The sequence below is a fragment of the Hevea brasiliensis genome, chromosome 13 (assembly GCF_030052815.1).
Source record: "Hevea brasiliensis isolate MT/VB/25A 57/8 chromosome 13, ASM3005281v1, whole genome shotgun sequence".
In the NCBI taxonomy this organism is placed as follows: domain Eukaryota; kingdom Viridiplantae; phylum Streptophyta; class Magnoliopsida; order Malpighiales; family Euphorbiaceae; genus Hevea; species Hevea brasiliensis.
The window spans coordinates 70,525,186-70,542,079 of NC_079505.1; the positions used below are offsets into that span (position 1 = coordinate 70,525,186).

Here is a 16,894-nt window from a genome sequence, read left to right on the forward strand (position 1 = left end):
TCGAAAGATGTAAAATGATCTTGCAATGGAAAGAAATTTTTTGCAACAGAAATTAATCAATATTGTGCTCATGTGAAGATGAAAGGTTTCTGTTAGTATCAGCTCAGATCAGTCCCTGAACTCAAGGTCTGGAGCAGGATTTTAGGTAGAATTAGAGAAGATGAGAAGAGAAGTAGATTGAGATGAGAAAAGAAATAGTCAGAGAATAGAAAGAGAAATCTGTTATTGATTCATCAAAAGAATGAGAATACAAGTAAAAGAGAAATCTGTTATTGATTCATCAAAAGAATGAGAATACAAGTAAGTTCTCTCCTATTTAACAAGGTAGCATAACTGCTACTCATTGAATCAGTTAGATAACTGATTCCCTAGCCAACTCTCAACACTTTCCCTCCAAAATTCACTCTACCCAACACCCCTAACTAACTACCTTGTTCTTCCTTCTTCTTCTATGGTATGTAACAGTTTCATATACAAAAGAAGTTTTAATCCATATTGTAGTGGTTTGAACTTTAAAGTATATTGAAGTTTTATGGTCTGGATTATGATATTGAAGGCATAGTTTCTACCATATATTTTGGCATTGAAGGCCAGGGAACATCAATATAACCTATCACTAATTAGAAAGGTTTAAATGATGATACATTTATTTCTTTTTCAGAAATTTATAAATTTGAATTCACAAAATTTCTAATTTAAGTTGATAAGTGCTTGGGAAAATAATAGAGCGTGTTTATGTTTTTTTTTCCTCTGAGAAGTGAGTTCACCCTTAAGTTCTGTTCTGAAATAAATATGAACTAAACATTAATAAATTAAGTTAACTTGTGTGTTTCTCTCATCTGAAATCACCATAAAAACATAAAATGATTAGTTTTGAATTATCATATTTTGATCAGGTTATGCCAGGAGAGTTGACTATAGTAACTGGGGTTCCCAATTCTGGTAAGAGTGAGTGGATTGATGCTCTCTTATGCAATCTTAACAGCACTGTTGGCTGGAAATTTGCACTTTGCTCTATGGAGAACAGAGTAAGCTAGTTATCAATTTCTATTTTCACTTGTATGGCATTGATGGAAGTGTTTGCTGTCTGTCTCCGTTTATGCATGTGTAATGTGCTGCATATATTATCATTATTATTTGAAAACATAAGGGATATGTGGTCCTTAGTCATCTTGCTAAATTTGGAATGTTACGAGGCACGGATTAATCATAGCAACTTTTGATGAAACTAAAATAGCATTGTGCATGTCTTTCATATTTACACCTTGTATGCTTTTTCTGGAATGACATCTATTCCAACAAATGGTAGTATGAGAAATAAATTGGAAATATTCAATTATCTGAGGAGTCAACATTGAGCAACATATTTCTGTAGACTCCTACTTCACATAATTTCAAAATTATTAATTCTAATCATGTTAGATTCATTGTTTGTGTCCATGTGCAATTTATTATTGATATTTGTTAATGAACCATTCCAACCTTCTATACTATGTGTATGCACAATCTCCTTGTGGCTGAAATTATTTTACTCCCTTGTTATTTCACATATAGGTGCGAGAACATGCTAGGAAACTTTTGGAGAAACAGATAAAGAAGCCCTTTTTTGATGCACGGTGAGTTGGGGTGAATTTCTTTGTTATTGCTCTGAGTTGCCCTGGGTTCCATAGTATTTGTACTTTCTGTAATGTAACAGCTATTTAATTCTTTGCTTCAAAATGCAGTTATTTCATCTCTAACTTGACTATGTTATTTTGTTATGATCTTTGAGCTGACTGTATTAGAACACCTTTTGAGTTCATATAACATCATTTGTATGGACCAATCCTTGTTATCATGCATACCTTGTGCATAACATATGCTCCAAACATAGGATATATTAGTTTTTTTTTTTTTTTTTGGGTATTTTGGCAATGGGTACGTTTTTCTATTGTGAATAGACAAAAAAAGAAAATTGTCAAATTAGTGGAAAATAGAAGCCCTTCATAATGGATCAATAATGTTGAAAATGCTATGTTTGTTGGTGGCTTGTGTTTTTTTTTTTACTCATCATTTCTGCTTCTATAATATATTTTTAGCTCTCATGCTATTTATATTTTTAATTTTGTTGTTTGCTTGCTTTGCGTTTCACAGTTATGGAGGCTCTGCTGAACGAATGAGTGCTACAGAGTTGGAGGAAGGAAAGCAGTGGTTGAATGATACGTTTTACCTCATAAGGTGAATCACGTTTTGCAGTTTACTGTCTATCATTCATAATCCTGTCCTGCTTGGTTATTATGAATTTATGATTGTTCTGGAGTGAGAACTGGCACAGGGGTTATATTTGGCCTAGGTTGATCAATACTCTCTTTTTATCACTATGATCTTGCTGTTATTGTTAATATATATAGATTAGCAAGCCAAGCCTGTCCTTCAGTAGGTAATATATTTAAGGTCTTTAACTTTTACTTTTGGCCAAGGCTAATTGACACTTTTTTTTTTTTTTTAATACCATTTGGATCTCACTGTGTTTGTTTTGTCAATAGATTAGAAAGCAAAGCCTGTTCTTAGTTGGAGAATATACTGAGAAGGTCTTTGGCTTGTAGAGTTACCTCTCTTTGGGAGTTTCATTGGAAAGTTTTGGTAACTGGTATTGAAGGAAGAAAATTTTGAAAAAATGACATCAACTGACATTTTAATTTGGCAAGATATTATTTCAGATAGTTATTCCGTATTCTAATTACTTTGTTGTATGGGATTACTTTGCTATTCCGCCTAAGTAGTTTGCGCTTAGCCGGTCCCAAGCCCGGATAAAGGAGGAACACCTTATGATATGGATTTAAATGACATAAACGTTGGGGCGTCTTCTACTTACGACGCGTTACATCGGAGCTCGGGTGTAGTGAGAAATATGCAAGGGTGTAGGGCGTTCACCGAAAGCAACGCGCTATGCCCGCGCTCGGGTGTGGTGTTAAATGAGCAAGGGTTTCCACATCATGGACAGTTGTGGGTTAAGAAGTTAGTCCATAGGACAGATAGTAGAACAGATAGTGGAATAGAACACAAGATAGACATAGAGAACAATAGAAGATATCGTAGAAGGAGAACAATTAGGAAGGAACAGAATAGGAGGAGAATCAGGGTTGTTACTTGGAATGTTGGATCACTTACAGGAAAATTAATGAAACTTGTGGATACCTTGGAAAAGAGAAGGGTGAATATTGCTTGCATTTAGGAGACTAAATGGGTAAGAGAGAAAAGCAAGGAAGTGGGTAATTCATGGTACAAACTGTGGTTTACCGGAAAGGAGAGAAACAAGAACGGAGTGGGCATAATCATAGACAGGACATTAAAAGATGCTGTAATAGCTGTGAAAAGAGTAGAAGATAGAATTATACTAGTAAAGCTAGTGCTAGAAGGAGAAACAATAAATGTAGTTAGTGCCTATGCCCCACAATTAGGACTACATAGTGAGAGTAAACAAAGGTTTTGGTCAGATATGGATGATCTAATGCAAAGCATAACGAATATAGAGAATGTTTTCATTAGAGGAGATATGAAAGGACATGTAGGAAGTGATAGACAAGGTTATGAGAATGTTCATGAAGGTTTTGGTTTTGGACCTAAATGAGAAGGAAAAAAGCATCCTGGATTTTGCTATGGCATACGACCTAATACTATCAAATACCCACTTTATAAAAAAGAGTCACATTTAGTGACTTTCAAAAGTGGGCAACATAGAAGCCAAATTGACTTCCTTTTAATCAGGAAGACAAATAAAGCTCTATGCAAGGATTGCAAGGTCATTCCAGGAGAGGCTTTAACAAGTTAACATCGATTAGTGGTCTTGGATGTCAAGTTTAGGAATAATTCAAGTAAGGTCAGAAGAAATAGTGTAGCTCGAACAAAGTGGTGAGAGTTTAAAGGAGTAAAGCAAGTAAAATTTAAAAATGAGCTTCTCGAGTCCGAAGCATGGAAGCTGGATATGGAGGCTAATGGTATGTGGATACAGATGGTATCAAAGATTAGAGAAGTAGCGAGAAAAGTACTTGAAGAGTCTAGAGGATATGGACCACCCTCAAAAGAGAGATGGTGGAATGAGGAAGTACAAAAGGCAGTGAAGAGAAAAAGGGAATGGTATAAGAAATTACCTAAGTGTGATAATAATGAGGCATATGAACAGTACAAGATAGCAAAGAAAAAGGTAAAAAAGACAGTTAGTCATGCAAGAGCACAGGCATTTGAAAAATTATATGAGAAACTTAGAATTAAAAAAGGGGAGAAAGATATTTATAGATTAGCAAGGAGGAGAGAAAAGAAATGTCAAGATCTCAATCAAGTTAGGTGCATTAAGGATAAAGATGGAAAAGTGTTGGTGAAAGATGGGGACATTAAAGAAAAATGGAGAAATTATTTTGATGATCTTTTTAATAATAGTCAAAATGGTAATAGCGTGAATATAGACTATAGAGTAATAGAAAAGAATGTGAATTATACTAGAAGAATTAGATCTTTAGAAGTAAAGGAAGCACTTAAGAGAATGAAAGTGGGTAAAGTCTGTGGACCCGATAGAATACCAATTGAAGTGTGGAAGTGTTTGGGAGATATGAGAATGGCATGGTTAATCAAATTGTTTAATAAGATTCTAAACTCAAAGAAAATGTCTGATGAATGGATGAGGAGTATTTTAGTACTTATTTTTAAAAATAAGGGAGACATACAGAGTTGCTCAAACAATAGTGGAATTAAATTTATGAGCCATACTATGAAGTTGTGGGAGAGAGTTGTGAAACATCGACTACGTCATGATACTTTTATCTCTCCTAATCAATTTGGTTTCATGCCCGGTCGTTCAACTATGGAAGCAATCTTTCTCATTAGAAGCTTGATGGAGAAATATACAGATGCGAAAAAAGATCTGCACATGGTTTTTATCGATTTGGAGAAGGCTTATGATAGTGTTCTAAGAGATGTCTCATGGAGAGTGTTAGAACAAAAGATGGTATCTATTAGGTACATACAAGTGTTGAAAGATATGTATGAAGGAGCAACTACTATTGTACGCACAGTGGGAGGGGACACGAGATTTTCTTGTCTCAGTTGGATTACACCTAGGTTTAGCTGTAAGCCCTCACCTTTTTACATTAGTTTTAGATGAATTGACGAAACATATACAAGAGAGTATCCCTTGGTGCATGATGTTTGCGGATTATACAGTTCTAATAGATGAGATGCGAGAAGGAGTTAATAGAAAGTTAGAGCTTTTGAGAAGTACTATAGAGTCAAAGGGCTTTTAAGTTAAGTAGAACGAAAACAGAATACATGCATTGCAAGTTCAGTGAAGGCCGAACTGGTGATAGGGAAGGAGTTAGTTTGGATGGAGTGGTACTATCCTAAAGTAATTACTTTAAATATCTCGGCTCAGTTCTTCAAGTAGATGGGAGATGTGAGGAGGATGTTAGTCATAGGATTAAAGCCGGATGGTTGAAGTGGAGACGTGCCATGGGAGTTTTATGTGATCGCAAGATTCCCAATAAGTTGAAAGGAAAATTTTACCGTACAGTCACACGACCGGTCATGTTATATGGTAGTGAGTGTTGGGCACTGAAGGAGTCGTATGTGTTTAAGATAAGAGTTGAGTAGATGAGAATGTTAAGGTGGATGAGTGGCCATACTAGACTAGATAAAGTCCGTAATAAGAGTATTAGAGAAAAGGTAGGAGTGGTGCCAATTGACGATAAGTTGAGAGAAGGGAGATTGAGGTGATTTGGTCATGTGAAGCGTAGACATACGGAGGCTCTAGTTAGACAAGTAGAGCACATTAGGTTAGAGGATAGAAAGAAAAGAAGGGTTAGACCTAAATTGACATAGAAGAGAGTAGTACAACCATGACCTAGAAGCATTATATATTTTCGAGGATTTAACTCAAAATCGTTTAGAGTGGAGAAAGAGAATCGATATAGCCGACCCTAAATTTTTGGGATTAGTTGAGTGGAGTATGGGATTACTTATGTATAATATATGCATTTGTATTTTGTTTTTTCCCATTCTAGGTAGCCCATAGCATATCCATGTACTTGTAGTAAATATGTGGACTTTTCTGGCCAAGTCTGTGATCTGGATTTTAGAAATTACAAAAGTTGCTCTCCTAAATACAAACTTGCACCAATTATCTGTGCTCAAGCCTTGGCAACTTAGCCATCAAGTTTTTTCCCTTCCCAAAATCACGATTTCATAGCTCATTAAGTAATTTACTGCTTTTCCTGCTCTTCCCATGCTTGGTCTAGTGGGCAGTTCTATCTGAACAAATTTGGATGCTATCAATGCTAAACCTCCTTGCATCTTTACTGATTATTCTGCCATATTGATGAATTGGATGTATTGAAAGAAGCATGCTTATATTATCTTTGGACTCTCAAATTAATGTTTTCTTTTGGTGACTGGGACGTTTGATGTGCTACTTTTCAACTGTTTTTATTTTTTAATTTTTATTTTTGATTAATGCTTGAAAAATAATATGAGTTTGCACATCCTCAGGTTTGATCAAACTGTTGTTGTTCTGATCTAGTCCACAATTTTATAGATTAACAATCTTGTGTTGATATCTTTTTTGTGTTTGTTTTTCCTCTGCCCATGGAATAGATGCGAGGATGATAAACTTCCAAGTATACATTGGGTTCTTGATCTCGCAAAAGCAGCAGTTCTGAGGCATGGAGTGCGAGGACTTGTAATTGATCCTTACAATGAGCTTGACCATCAGCGTCCTATTAGCATGTGAGATTTTGAACCCTGTTCCATCTTCATTGCCATGTTTTTGCAAGTTTTCTGCTTCAATTTGTATTATTGGAGACTTATGTATTATTATTTGCAAATTTGTTCAATCTTTCTGGTGTCTTATCTGCATAATTGAAAATGAATCTTGCTTGGTTTAAATTACATGGAGGAAATAAGTTTCTCCAAAATGTTGAATTTTATTATTTGTATAAGGGCTCATCTTGTAATTTTTGGTCCTCGTGTTGGAGGCTATGAATTTACACTTTGTCCTTAAAACATGAAATTTTGTTGTGCCAGGACCGAAACAGAGTATGTAAGTCAGATGCTCACCCTGGTCAAACGGTTTGCTCAACATTATGCTTGTCATGTTTGGTTTGTAGCACATCCCAGACAGGTTGGTTGTCATGTGTTTTGTGATTGTCCAGCTTATCCTGATTCATATCACCATTCTTACCTGTATTCTTTATCCAACAGTTACACAACTGGATTGGGGGTCCTCCCAATCTGTATGATATAAGTGGCAGTGCCCACTTCATAAACAAATGCGACAATGGGATTGTTATTCATCGCAACAGGGATCCAGAGGCTGGACCTATTGATCAAGTACAGGTGGGTTGCATATGTGTGCATGTTCATGCTATGACAGTCATTTATTATCAACATTGTCATTGTTGTTGTTATTTGACATTTGAGTCCATGTTCAACATATCCACACAGATGTGCTAGCAGGCAAACATGTCTTACCTGCCTGATTGTTGTTGCCGGGCGATCACACAACATTTGATACAACCTGGCTGTTTGTGTGTGAATGTGTTGGGACACCTCACATTCTTTTCTTTATTGTCTTGTTATTTGTCATTATTGTTAGTTGCATGTCAATTTATGTGTTTTATAACTTGCAGGTTTGTGTTCGGAAGGTGCGAAATAAGGTTGTTGGAACCATAGGTGATGCCTTTTTGTCCTATAATAGGTATGAGAGACTCACTATTGTTATGATGTGAAAATCCAAAACTCACCGAGTAAGATTTCCTCAAAATGTGTTTTTGGGATCTTTTTGTGTTCAAAGGATTTACTTCAGTCAAGTTTCCTGAAAATCAATTATAGGCAAGCCAATTACAAATTGACACAGGAACAAATTTTGGGATCCACTCACATACATATGTTTATTTACTGTTGATTTGCCATCACGCATAAACTATCTGACATGGAATCACAAGGATATTATATAATTTCTCATTTTAGGGGCTCCACATATGATTAATAAGATTAAAACAGTCTAAGTTGGATGCCTTTGAGATTTCCAGTGTCCATTGGTAAGATTTTGGCGAGGACGGATAAACTGTAACTAATCAAAAAGTCTTAAATTGACAAAATTTGAAGTTCTCTTGTGAAATTGAAAACCAGTGTAAGGCTTAGATCAATCAATGGTGTAATTTATCCAGCTAATGTACATACTATTGGTTTCATTCTTATATATATATTGGACTTGTCGTGGTTTGTCATTGTTGCTCTTTGACCTTCATGAAACAATTGCTGATGAATCCATTACATGCACTTTGGCAGGGTGACTGGTGAATTCTTGGATATTGTTTAAATCACCTGGAAAGAAGACACGCAGTTATGCAGCATATACTTGTATATTTTATTAGGAGACAGAGAGAGAGAGAGAGAGAGAGAGACTGAGATGATGCCTTGTTGAAATATGCTTCCATTCCTTTTACTGTTTATTTCGTAAATCTTTCTGAAAACTTTCCTAGATTTAGATCTGTGATTGTAAACTGGTGTCTCTGCAAAGGCACTGAGTAGATAGGAGACGTGCATTTTTTGACATCTGTCTGCGATTGTTTATTTATTTTACTATTAAAATAGATATATAATTATTAATTTATTATAATAATTTGTAAGCATATATAAAACTGAATATTATAATTATAATATTTTATAATTTTAATTATAATTTTTTTAAAGAGATTTCATAATTAATAATTTTTTTAAAAAAATAATAGAATTTAAATAAAAAATAAATATTTAAAATAATTTTAAAAATAAAATCGATATAAATTATTACCAATAATTTTAATTTTTTTAAAATGTATCAAATGCTTTCACTTGAAAAAAAAAAAAAAATTCTAAATCCTAATCCTCTAAAACTCTACCACATGGAGGCCAACGAACAGCGCTGGTCCGTGGTACCGTGATTATTATTAAAAATAACAGTTAAAAGTATAAAGTGTCATCCAATTGTGGTGCCAAGTGGCAGAATGCTATAGGGCAGGCATCTACTAAAACAGGGATTTTTCGCTGTCAAGAGTTGGTCAAATTAAAAGACAGCTGTAGCAGTAGTAGTTTTAATTAGCCCTTAGTAAGCATGTAGACAAATTTTCTTGGACTCAAACATACGACGACTATAAGCCTGTTTGGTATTTTTATTATAATTATTATCGAAAAAATTATTTTTAAAAATATATTTAATTAAAAAATATTAAAAATTAATTAAAAATTAAATTTAATTAATTTTAATTATTAAAAATATTAAAATAATAAAATAATTTTTTTTTAAAATTATTTTTTTAATAATATTTAAAATAATATTTTCACAGGAAAATAATTTCATATTTCAAAACTCAATACCAAGTCCGATCTGTTTTTAAAGAAATTAAAAATAAATCAACCCAACCGTATCATTGCTTAGTAACTGTGGGCCCAAAAGGATTCTCCTCCGCCAAAATACTGCTGGCCTCCAGGCTAGCAAAACCCTTGGGAAAGAGAATCCCCCAACGGCTACCACATGCGGTGGCTGGCACCAGACAAGTGACCGTTGGCTGGCGTGGCTACCTTTTTTTAAATATATAACCGTTATACAACTTCCCTTCACAAAGCCAAACTCCATAGAGGAGAACAAATCCAGTAAAACAACATCTAGGCCTTCTATCCGAGGTGGGTTTTTGCTTCCATTCTTAGTTCTTGTTTCTTATTTGGAGTTTGGAACTTAATTTTCTTGCTTTTATTGTTCTTTTTTAAATTTTTTTTCCTATTTGGTGTGTTGCTGCCAGCAGGTAATTGGTTAACATGACTGTTGAAGAAACCCAGGTGGTGGCTGAGGTTGTCGTTCCTCAAGAAGAGCCCAAAAAGGTTGTTGAAGAGAGCAAGAGAGACGTTCAGGAGGATTGCCAAGTGAAGGAAGTGGAAGATGATGACGATGATTCCAAGCCTAAAACTGTTCAGAAGAGCTCTTCTTACAAGGAAGAGAGCAATTTTCTTTCTGATCTTAAGGAGTTCGAGAAAAAGGCCCTGAATGAGTTCAAATCGAAAATCGAAGAAGCTATTCTTGGAAATAATCTGTTCAAGAAAGAGGAGCCAAAGAAGAAAGAGAAGGAAAGTGAAGAGAAGGAGAAGTCGGTGAATAAAGAAGAGACACAGAAGGAAAAACAAGATATAGAAGGGGAAGAAAGCGAGAAACAAGTGCAGGAAGAAGCCGAAAAGAACGAAGGAGGAGATGAGAAGGAAAAGCCAATGCAAGAATGTGAAGAAGAGAAGAAAACAGAGGTGGCTGTGGAAGAAAATGGCGAAGGAATCGACAAAGATGTCTCCATTTGGGGAATCCCACTTTTGCCTAGCAAAGGAGCAGAGGGCACTGATGTGGTCCTCCTGAAATTTTTGAGGGCTAGAGAGTTCAAAGTCAATGATGCCTTTGAGATGCTAAGGAAGACCCTCCAATGGAGGAAGGAATCCAACATCGATTCAATCTTGGATGATGATTTAGGAGTAGATCTAAGCTCAGCCTTCTACATGAATGGCATTGATCGTGAAGGTCACCCTGTGTGTTACAACAATTATGGGGTGTTTGGAAACGAAGAGCTTTACAATAAGGCATTTGGAACTGAGGAGAATCGCAAACAGTTCTTGAGATGGAGATTCCAGCTGATGGAAAAGGGTATCAGAAAGCTTGATTTGAAGCCTGGAGGTGTCACATCTTTGCTTCAAATCAGTGATCTAAAGAATTCTCCTTCTCCATCAAAGAAGGACCTCAGGGTCGCCATGAAGCAAGCTGTTGGGCTTTTGCAGGACAATTATCCTGAATTAGTTGCCAGAAATGTGAGTTTCTTTTGCCTGCTCACTTTCTTCTTCATATAAAAAACTTTATGTTTCTTGTTCTAGTTTCAGATTATCGCTAATAGATATGAGAAATTCCTTACTCTTACCCTTTTATTGCATGGTTTTAATTACAGATATTTATAAATGTTCCATTCTGGTATTATGCTCTGAATGCCCTTTTATCTCCTTTCTTAACGCAAAGAAGCAAGAGCAAATTTGTTGTTGCTCGACCTGCAAAGGTCACAGAGACCTTACTCAAGTGAGTTGCCTTTTTCCTTTTTAGTCCTCTTATTGGATCTTTCTACATATATAGCTCTCAAAATTTCTGAAATTGAATTCAATTGGTGATTGACAGATACATCCCAGCAGAAGAAATCCCTGTCCAATATGGTGGATTCAAAAGGGAGAACGATTTCGAGTTCTCAAATGAAGATGGTGGAGTTTCTGAGCTTGTCATCAAAGCAGGATCATCTGAAACCATTGAGATTCCTGTAGTAGAGGTTGGAGCTACACTGCTCTGGGATCTGGCTGTTTTGGGCTGGGAAGTGAATTACAAGGAAGAATTTGTACCGAGTGATGACGGGTCTTACACCATCATAATTTCAAAGGGAAAGAAAATGAGTTCTTCTGAAGGACCAATTCGAAACATTTTCAGGAACAATGAACTTGGGAAAGTTGTCCTCACGATCGAAAATAGCTCAAGCAAGAGGAAAAGGATTCTGTATCGCTACAAGACCAAGAAGAGTGCTTCCATCTGAAATCCGTCCTATGTATATCATCTGTTTATTGTAATCCCTATATGATTCTTTTTTCTCTGCAGGAATGGGTATATGATCATCTGCTTTTGTTTAATTTTCTTAATTTCATTGTTACACATTGGTTTACACAAGCAATAAATTAAAGATTGATTTGAGTTAATACTATATAGTTTACATGTCAAAATAAATTTTTTTTTTGGGGGAAATACAATTTAGTATCATATATTTGTGCTTTTAATTAAGGATTAAAAAGTACTTTTTTCATTAGAGTAGTATAATTTTAGTATCATATATTTTCAGGTTGATTCATTAAAGAAAGTTGCGTGAAAAATTCAAGGGTTAAACTATCGTGCTTTTAATAATTAATCTTTAATTTATTAAGGAAAAAAAATAAGTAACTAACGTCTTTTATGCTGATGTGTCATGTTGACATTAACGCTATATTTGTCGTGGCATATTGACATGCGTATTCTAATGATGTGGCGTTAGTGTTAGCATGTTATATCAGACAATGAGACGGCATCAGTGTAGTTAACCAAGTTAGCTGCTAAATCTCTAAAATGCTAATGACACGATAATTCAATTTTCGATTTATCACGAAACCTTTTTTAATTTTTAAATTATAAAAATATAAAATTACAGTACTAAAGTATACTTTCTCTTAATTTTTTCATAATTAATTTAAAATAATTTAGACTTTGAGATCTCACGTTTCAGCATCAATGAAATGAATCTAGAATAATTAATTCTTGACAATTGCTTTTGTCTAATAAAACCCACATGAACGAAGCTTAGCTTCATATCAGTGATATTCAATTGCTCCATCCAAGGATTCACTTTGATGTGTTTTGGGCTTTTGGAGAGGAAAAATTTTTGTTCTTTTGTTGAGTTTGTAGTTTTGATGATTTTTGCGTTGGATTTATGCGCTGAAATCTGTTGATGTTCTTTAATTTTTATATTTTCAGTTTTTCTTTTAATTAAAATATAAATAAATTTTAATATTTAAAATATAAAATTATTTTGTTATTTAAAAAATAATATTTTGATTTTTTTTAAAAAAATTAAGTATATTTACATTTAAACAAAAAAATTATAAATTAATTAGACTAAAAAGCTTAAATTTATTTATTTTAAATCTTCATCAAAAGTTAATGGATAGTTTGACTAAAAAGTTGACTAAGGCTCCATTTGTTTTACTGAAATTAACTTTTATATGAAAAAAATTTTTCATAGAAAATATTTTCCATGAAAATATTTTTTGTTATTTATTTGTAATGTTAAAATAATGATATGTATTTATTTTATATATGTATAAGTTTAATATGATTATCAAAAATTAGAAAATGAAAAATAATTTCTTCTTTTGAAAAATAGAAGTGATTTTCTTTAAAAATAATTTAGTTTTCCCTTTGATCAGGAAAATATTTTTTGTTGATCAATTTTTCTAAGTGTACCAAACATCATAAAATGCAAAAAATATTTTTCAAGAAAAATATTTTCCGTGAAACAAATAGAGCCTAAACGGCTTTTTTTTTTTTTTCTTCTTTAAGAAAGGAGTCTAACAAATGAATTATATCTTGTGATTGATAAAGACTTATCAAAGTATCTTTAAGAGGAGTGGGCAGTTATTGTGAGCTCGAGCTGAGAATAAGGTATATTATGTAGATGGCGTATTAATTTAGTGATATATAATAATAAAATATTTAAATTTTAATTTATTACAAAAAATTCTTGATCTCCATTCAAGTAACAAAAAATCCTCTTATAAACTTTAATAATTAATTTTTAGGTTATTTATATTGACGTGATATTTGTCAAATTGAAAAATTATATTTTTTATGAATTGATAGTAAGTAAACATATTATGAGTTACTAAAATGTCAAAATGTGTAATTTCAAGTATCATGGTTGTGGATAGATAGAGAATAAAATTAAATTTTTTTTCTCGATTAATGTCAAATTAATAGAGAGTATAATTTTTAATATGATAAGTGTTTTGTCAGCCCAAAAAACTTAGAAACTGGCTATTGAATATTATAGAGGTTTTCTATTACTTAAATTAAAAATTAGAGGGATTTGTGTTGCAACTCAAAATTTAGATACCTTATAATATACTTCTAAGTTGGAATCCCGTCTATGTAATTTACTCTATAAGAATGAGATTAAACACTTGTATTTAGATTCATGCTGTAACACCCTTAATTTTTAAATTTATTATTTTGTGGGTAAATAATAATATTTTATTTTATTTAAATTTTAGGAAATTATTTGAAATTTTTGGATTTTAAAAATTAAGTTCGATTTTTCGAAAATATAAAACTTTGATGATTTTTAAAAATTAATTTAAATATCACGTGGCAAAACTAAAAATATATTTGGACTCTACGAATTTTTTTGAGTTTTGTAGAATTTTTTCAGAATTTTTGGGCCTCATTTTCGGTTTCAAGGTAGAGTAAAAATTTAAAATTTTGTATCCTGAATCAGACCGATCGAATCGAACTGGACCGGATCGGACCGGCCATTTCTCTTTTCTTCCTTCCTTGTGTGCGCGCCTGACACTTCTCCTTCCTCCCCCGTTTTCTCTCACCTCTCACCTCCTCTCGCCGCATCACTGCCACCCCAGCCCTCCCCACTTGCCGGCAGGCTGCCCCAGCACCTCCCCACCGCCGGTAGGCACTCCAGGCCACCGGAAATCGCGCGCGAAATCTCTCCAATGCGCAGCATGTCGCTTCGCCTTTCCGGCCAAAATCCAGCCGATCAAGCCACCGATCGGACCAGGTCTTGTGTCAAACCTCATCTACACCTCGAGAGCTTTCCATAAACACCAAGAACACCAAAATCCATCGAGAGGTTTGCCCAATTTTTATCCGGGAAGTTTTAGCCAATTTCGACTTTTGGGCTAGATTTCTCTCAAACCGTGAACCCCACGAGAAAACCGAGAGTACCGTAGCGCTCCACTCGTCAAAAGCTTCGCGGCAATATAAATTTCAAAATTTTTTGACACTGTTTTTCGATGGATCCCACTAAACTTTGTAGTATTTTTTCGAGCACTAAATGAGCTTAGAAAATTCTGTAAAAATTATATACTGACCCCCGTGTTGTGGGCTTCGTGTAGGTACCTTCAATTCATGGAAATTCAACGGTTACTTGGGTCTGTGAATATCGGGCTAGATAGACAGGCTACTAAAAAAGTCTTAAAATTGGGTCGAGATTTTGGCTACCCCACCATTGTCAGACGTCCCAAGCGCGTTCTCAAGGTCGTAATCGGTATAGATAAATTCGAACCTTACTTTTTCTTAAAAATCCATAGAATATTCGTGGTAGTTTAGAAAATTATAATTCCTTTTGCATTAGCTTAGTAATAATATTAAGGACCGCAGGGCGAAGTTTTAGAATTTTTAGAGCTCATTTAGATAGTTTTTGCAAAAGGGTTAATTATAAGAACTAAACTATAATTTTTCATATTATGATTGTTGACTGTTTGGATGGGCCCAGGAAGGGCTGTGTGATGTGATTGAGTTGTGGGTGTATGGTTTGTGGATATAAAAGTGTGTTTTAAGCCCTTTTGCAAGTTGGGTAAGTCCTAGATATAGGGGAGACTCTGCCGAATTTTCAGCACGACTTAGGACATCTATGATATTTTCTTAGTTTGTATTGAGTCAAATGTATTAAATAATTGTAATAAAATTATCAGGTGAGCCGGGACAACCTTCCTCCTCCGCCCAGCTGCCACAGTGACTTCGGTTGAGTTTGTGAGTAAAATATTAATTTTAATTATAATTTCAATATTATTATATGTTTAGGTATGCTTATGCATCACTTATATGTATATATCTATGTAACTAAATACTAGGCACATTTTATATTGCATTCTTAATTGATGAATTTCCATGGGTATTGTTTGTGATAATTTGGAGCAGTGTACGTGCATTGGCGTGCATGTGGTGGTGTTGGATATGGACAGGACGGGTAGACACGGCTTGAGGGATACTCGCTGGGACCCGGTCCTTCGGGGTAGACACGGCTTGAGAGATTCGCTGGGACCTTGTATTTGGTTTATTAAGCGAAAGTCTGGCTTGAGATCTTCGCTGGCAGAGGTTGGATTAAGAGGGTTGTATATGGGATCATCTCTCATATATGTATTGTTTGACATTATCGGGTGTGTGAGTGCTCCAAATTACTTTTTTGCAGTTATGATCTGAAAATTATGATGATATTGCATTTTACTTCACGGGTGCATTAGCTTTAGATAGCTATAGAAATTATGGTTAAAAATTGATATTTTACTCTCTGAGTCGAACGCTCACTCCTGTTCACCTATTTTTTTCAGGATACAGGAGGTTTATTTTTGAGTTTTAACCTGTTCCCATCCCTCACAAGTTGCTTGTTTATGTTATGATATTATATAATTTTTATTTACTCATAGAATTCCGCATGTGTTAGAAATATTTATTTGATTTGGGTCTGTAATATATTTGCCATGTTGGACCTGTAAACTTATTAAATGCATGTATGTTGGATTGGATGAGAGAGCCGAGCTCCCATTTATTTTAGTGACATTTGATTATGTGGAGGGTGAGTTGAGCTCCCCAGTTTATTATATATATATATTGTGTTTATAGGTCGGGCGAGTCAAAAACTCCCTGTTAAATGGTTCATGTTATGGCCGGACTCTATCCGGTTAAATTCTTGAAATTGGGCCCAAATGGGCCTTAGAGTTGGGTTGAAAAATAATTACGCTTGCTATGGGCCTCGGGGGCTTTAGGTTGGCCCAGGTCATAGTGCCGGTCCATCCCATAGGTTGGGTCGTTACACATGCACTATTTATATACACTTTAATTAATTTTATATAAATCCCGATATAAATATTTAATTTAATAATTATTATACTCATTCTCATATGAGTTTAAACTTATAAATGCACTCTTTAAAAATATATATTTCTATAAATAGATACATTATAAAAGATATTAGTGAATCTATATATATATGCTTGAAGGAATGGAAGCGTGAAAAACATAAGTTTATACCATTGAATTCAAAAATTTTCACCTAGGGTCACATGCATCATGCAAGATTTATTTTTATCTATTTGATTTCAATGATAAACAACATATTAAAACTCTTTTAATATGTTTTTGGATCTGTATTTGCCATTTAAGATTTTAAAATTAATCAGATTAATTTTAGAACCCTAGATTAAATCAAGAACGATTACACTAACCTCTTGATGCACTGCAGTGTCTGCGCTTTGAGATTCGTCTTCAGGATACCAGATGTTGTCCCTC

The 16,894-nt window shown here is 34.3% G+C and overlaps 2 protein-coding genes across 2 annotated transcripts in view; both read left to right on the forward strand.

The window, feature by feature from the left end:
- The window catches only part of LOC110655771 (twinkle homolog protein, chloroplastic/mitochondrial), a 30,011-nt gene extending 22,257 nt beyond the window's left edge, over positions 1-7,754 (forward strand). The window contains exons 15-20 of the mRNA XM_058133137.1: positions 1,555-1,616; positions 2,134-2,217; positions 6,622-6,753; positions 7,051-7,147; positions 7,228-7,362; positions 7,656-7,754. Of these exons, the coding sequence (XP_057989120.1) occupies positions 1,555-1,616; positions 2,134-2,217; positions 6,622-6,753; positions 7,051-7,147; positions 7,228-7,362; positions 7,656-7,754 (609 nt within the window). The remainder of the gene's footprint in view (positions 1-1,554; positions 1,617-2,133; positions 2,218-6,621; positions 6,754-7,050; positions 7,148-7,227; positions 7,363-7,655) is intronic.
- A 1,902-nt stretch (positions 7,755-9,656) lies between these two features.
- On the forward strand, positions 9,657-11,766 carry LOC110655770 (patellin-4). Its single transcript, XM_058132183.1, has 3 exons — positions 9,657-10,848; positions 10,983-11,107; positions 11,204-11,766. The coding sequence occupies exons 1-3, from the start codon at positions 9,823-9,825 to the stop codon at positions 11,604-11,606; spliced, it is 1,554 nt and encodes a 517-aa protein (XP_057988166.1). The 5' UTR covers positions 9,657-9,822; the 3' UTR covers positions 11,607-11,766.
- The last annotated feature ends 5,128 nt before the right edge of the window (positions 11,767-16,894 follow it).